Source organism: Corylus avellana, chromosome ca9, assembly GCF_901000735.1.
Source record: "Corylus avellana chromosome ca9, CavTom2PMs-1.0".
NCBI classification, from domain to species: domain Eukaryota; kingdom Viridiplantae; phylum Streptophyta; class Magnoliopsida; order Fagales; family Betulaceae; genus Corylus; species Corylus avellana.
In genome coordinates, this window is record NC_081549.1 from 2,992,047 (window position 1) to 2,997,217 (window position 5,171).

The window sequence follows — 5,171 nt, forward strand, 5'->3', positions numbered from 1 at the left end:
ACAAACACGTGAAACGTACACATGCCTTCTAGCTAGAAGACAAATACAAACCAAAGTTCATGTCTAATGTCTTTGGTTGGAACAAGAAAAATCGTATAACACTTCGTGTTCAAAACAAGAAAGAAATATAAAGACAATAAAATTGATTAAAACGCGGTCGCATCGAACTGCACAGATTGCGGATATATAGCAGACAATTAAACAATTGGCCGACAGATGAGAAGGAAACTTTGACACGATGAAAATAACAGTAAGGTCTTTGGTTTATATATATATTTTAATTTGGGTTTTGAAAATTTGTGACGTGGCCTCCTAACTTGCTTTAAAAAGGTTACCAAATATTTGTGGATGGGAGTAAACTATTGTTATTTTGATATGGCCGGCCAATTAAATGGCGTTGTCAGAATAATGCTGAATTTTTTACAACAGGAGGAGTAACTCATAGGCCAGCAAAAGAAGTGTTCTCACTCAATGATGAACTTGTTCAGTTGGAGGAAGATTGATTTTTTCAAATGAACTTGAACGATTTATAAAATTGTCAAAGTGTTTTTTAATCATGTGAGTAGTAGCACATATTTTTTTATTAGATTTTTTTAAAAAAACAATTTGACGTTTGGAAAACATTTGATTGTTATATGTAAATGGTATTTTTATTTTTTGATATGATAAAAACGCCCTCAAATATAATTAACTTGATATTTTTCATTTAGGATTGAATCCTTCTCAAGCAAATTAAAGGTGTCTCCTTTGAAACGATTAAATGCCAGAAGCAAATTGAAGGTGTCTCCTTAATTTGAAACGATTAAATGCCGTTCATTATTGTTGACTGCATATTTTGTTGAACGAAAAGCATATATAGACAAGGTTGAACGATAATTATCATTCTATTAATTCTTTGAATATTCTTCAATCCATCCGAGAAGTGAAATAATGGCGTTGTTCCATTAGGGGCTCCTAAGTATTAAAATAATTAACAAAATCCTGACTAAAAGAAAAAAAAAAAAGAAAAAAAAAGCACTTAATATATTTATATATACGAGATAGAGAATGCAAAAAAGGCTTAAAATTGATTCTTTCACGTACTTTTTACTTTTTCCCTTCAGACATGTATATATCAGAAACTAAGACATTGTCCTGGCCGGAGTACTCCTGGCGCAGCTCCAGAAAGAAAAAAAAAAAAAAAAAAAAATTAAGGCCCCAAAAGCTCTGTGCTCACTGCTCAAGATTAATTTACGGTTGAAGACCATATAATTAACTATATACTAAGGCTGTAAACTCAAAAGCCATGTATATTAATTTCATGCAACAGAAATTCGATCACGTAGCAACTCCTGATTCAGGCACATAATTTAGTCTATCCACCTCTTCCCAAACCAACTTGGATGTTATCTCATCATACTCTGGAACATATTCCTGTTACAATTAAAACAAACATTAGACTTCCAAATAAATAAATAAATATTAATTTTCTAATATTTAATTTCTCATAATTTAAAATAAGAATAAAAATTATGTCGCGTTAATAATTGGAGACGTGTAAGTACCGTTATTTTGTAGAATTATTGTTGATAAAAATGATATTAAATTATAGAGGAGATCGAAGAAAGTGAAAGCACATAAACCTCAAGTTGCCTGACCAATTGTTTGGCAGTTGGTGCAGACACAATAATGCGACGCGCGATTGGTGAGATAAAGCCTTCATCAACAGCCTTATCTATGAAAGACAACAAGGAATTATAAAACCCATCTACATTCAAGAGGCCCACCTGCAAATATTTACGATTTAATTAGTGAATAAATTATAATATCCAAGTCGATCGAAACATCTAACACCCTAGCTAGCTAGCTAACAATCGATCTTTATTCCGTGACCAAAAACAGTTACAACTCTATTATATATATATATATTCTTAATTTATTGTCTTTTATTGTATATGAGAACCTTTTCTCCCATTCAAACGGAGATCCTCTCCTTATCACGTATCATAATTTTGATTAAAAAATGGCAAATCTTACGATATCTTTCCATGTGAATCCAAACTAAGTACCACATGCATTGATTCTATTTGAATACTAGCTTTCTTATAAGATTAATTGGACTCTAAACATATGATATCCAGAAAAACAGCCGTGTGCTCATGAAACACGGCAAGTAATAGGAATAAACGCGGGACGAGTACGTTAAAACTCCTCTCTGATGAGAAGAATTCTCTTTCCCAAGCTTTTCTGATGTGAATTCAGAATATTAATTAGGGTTCTACGACATTAAGCATATTATCATGTGAAGGGACGAGCAGAAATTGTCAGAATCAATAAGATGTATTTTAATTAAGAAAACTCCATTTTCCATGGAATTACGATCACTTGCTAAAACACAATTGTTTTTAATAATATGAGAAAAGGAGAAAATTTCTCACGGGTTTTTGGTGAATTCCAAGCTGAGCCCACGTAATGACTTCCAGCAGTTCTTCCAGGGTGCCATAGCCACCTGATATTTGTGAATAGTTGTACATGATTAATATACTAACAATATAAGAAAATGAATGTAACATTTAATAATATATATATTTTATAATTCCAAATTCGTTGCAATCTGATTGAAGGAGCCATTCATACCAGGGAGGGCAATGAAGGCATCAGCTAAACGAGACATTTCAGCTTTCCTCTGATGCATATCAGATACAGCTCTCACTTCTCCAACTGTTACGCCAGTTATCTGTGATCATGTGCCACCATTTTTAAATTGAATTGTACTGCTTGGAATAAATTTATAAATAGAAAAGAAAGCACGGCAAATGATCTGAGTCCAATTAATTTTTGTTGCTGTAAATTACATATTTAAATCTCGTGTAATAATATTGTCCTAAGAAAATGAGGTAGGAATAACAGAAGGGGGTTGTTTTAGAGTTTCTGAAAAGTACCTCTCTAGGCATTAGGCTCCGCGGAATAACTCTGCACACAAATTAAGCCGAATAACAAATATATATCAGTACACCAATCCAACAATAATCTCTATGCAAATTTCTCAGACTATTTCTTTGTTTTGAGGAAAACGTAATTAGCCTTAGATGCTGTGTCGGAAGAAAAACCAAAGAATTTGGGAGAAAGAGCAACAACGTAAGACAAGCTAGCTAGTTTTAGTCCTTGTTGAGAAGAACAGACCGACGATCCTGACATGGGCAGCACGGTCGTCAAAAATAAAAAGTTGCTGCTAATTAATTCTTTTTATTTAAAAAGAGAAAAAGGAAGTTATAAAATTAATGTCAAAAAGCTCTCATACTTTCTGCCATTGTGTAATGGCATTACTGCAAGAGGACCAAAAGAGATACAACTAGGATTTCTTTACAACTTTATCCAACCGATCGCTCAAAAAGCCTCCTATCCATTAGTAAAACACACACTTTTAGATTCTACTGATCAAGACCAGACAAAGTACCACTTTGGACATCATGATCAAGAGTATTAATTAAACCAATTAAGTTCACAATCCACCAAAGTATGAACTTCTTCTTCAAAGGCTTTGAAAATAAATTAATGAACCTTTTTGTTCTGAGGAAAAAAAGGAAAGAATAAAAAAAAAAAGGAATATCCCTTTTATCTTCCCCAGCATTTGATCCCATGATGTTTGCCTTTGAGGTTGTTGGGAACCCAGTTCATAGAAATTTGCAAGCCATTCCAAAGAAAACCAACCAAGAAAGGTAATTATGGGGAGACAAATGATGCCTGTCTTTTTGAACCCCTTATCCTTTTACTTGACATTCGAACTTCAAGACCAGACACACAGAAAGAGAGAGAGAGAGAGAGGGAGAGAGGGACAAACCCTAGAACATGGCGCCCACCATCATGAACTGCCTGAGAAACAAGACCCATCAATCCCACGCTCCCACCTCCATAGACTAAATCAATCCTTCTCTCCACCTGCAAAGCACATCGAAAACCAGACCCATTAAAACGTGTCACAAAACCCATCATTAAAACAAACATTAATTAATTTACTACTCAAAATAGACGACGATGATGATAAAAATAATAATAATAACAACTTGGTGTGAATTGAATGAAAACCCCCTGAACAACCCAGTGAGTGAAATAAATATATTTCATGGAACCCCATGAACAAAAATCATGGAGGTTTGGTCATGGAAGCTTGTGGAGGTACCCAATGTTGGAACACGCTTAAAAGAGTCATGATACAAGGGGAGCACGTTTGGTTCCCCAGGAAAAAGCAGGAGATTATTATTTTAACAGAGTTTAAAATTCCAAAACAGAGAGAGATCACGCAAGAAGGCTGCTCAACTGACAGGCAGGTTACAGCTAGCACTCTCCCCTCCCTCTCTCTCTCTCTCTCTCATGCCAAACATAAACCCTAAACCTTCCCCTAACTCCTCACCAATCATAAGCCCACGTTGGAAGCTTGTTTGTTGCAACACCACCACACCCAATTGAGAAGAAGGAAAGAATGCAGGAAAGACTAAATCATCAGAAGGAAATACATTAAGAAAAAAGATTAAATTTGATGATTATATATAGCTCACGCAAAATATATAGGCCTTCTATAGAGGAAGAAAGAAAGGTGTCAAATTGCACCAACTTGATCAACAGTTTTTTGTCCCCCACCTGAGAGAATGCACCTTAAAGGCAGACATCTCATTGAATCTAATTCACGGCCGGAGACAGAAAAACCAGAGAAAAAAAAAACAAATAGAAATCCAGAATGTGTTGAAAATAAGTGTAGTTTAGAGAACTGCTGGCCTCCTCATATGATAGATGAGAGAATCATGAAAAAGGTAATAAAAAGGAAACTTTTAACGTTACCAGTTCCTTCCCAAGCTCGACAGCAGCTTCTTGGTAACTAGCTTTCTTCCCTGAACTGCTCCCACAGAACACACAAATCCGCTTGAATCTCGACTTTGTCTCTTCCATATCTCTTTCTCTCTCTCTCTCGGAATAATGATCTGTCAAGGGCAAGGAGGGTTGAGAATGAGAAGAAAGTGAGTATTTGTATAAATATATAAAAATCCCCTACCCACTTCAAGATTTTTTTTTTTTTTTTTGCTCTGGGCACATCAAGACTTGTTTTCTCCTCGGCCAAGTAAACTTAATTAATAACATATGCCCAATGCTTAGAAATTAATTAATTAGTAAATGGCCAGGAAAAAAAAAATAGTAAG

General features: G+C 34.8%; 1 protein-coding gene across 1 annotated transcript; it reads right to left on the reverse strand.

Annotated features, from left to right (window-relative positions):
* Positions 1–1,317: 1,317 nt before the first annotated feature.
* On the reverse strand, positions 1,318–4,926 carry LOC132161691 (cytokinin riboside 5'-monophosphate phosphoribohydrolase LOG7). The gene is made up of 7 exons (XM_059571867.1): positions 4,816–4,926; positions 3,821–3,918; positions 2,922–2,952; positions 2,617–2,716; positions 2,418–2,488; positions 1,623–1,766; positions 1,318–1,413 (listed from the first exon to the last, which is right to left on the reverse strand). Exons 1-7 carry the CDS (start codon positions 4,921–4,923, stop codon positions 1,318–1,320), a joined length of 648 nt encoding a protein of 215 aa, XP_059427850.1. The 5' UTR covers positions 4,924–4,926.
* Positions 4,927–5,171: the final 245 nt, after the last annotated feature.

Coding starts and splice junctions, on each gene's coding strand:
- LOC132161691 (XM_059571867.1), bottom strand. CDS start 4,923: ATGGAAGAGACAAAGTCGAGATTCAAGCGGATTTGTGTGTTCTGTGGG. Junction 1,767..2,417: donor TTGGAATTCACCAAAAACCC/GTGAGAAATTTT, acceptor AAATATTTGCAG/GTGGGCCTCTTGAATGTAGA. Junction 1,414..1,622: donor AATTGGTCAGGCAACTTGAG/GTTTATGTGCTT, acceptor TAATTGTAACAG/GAATATGTTCCAGAGTATGA.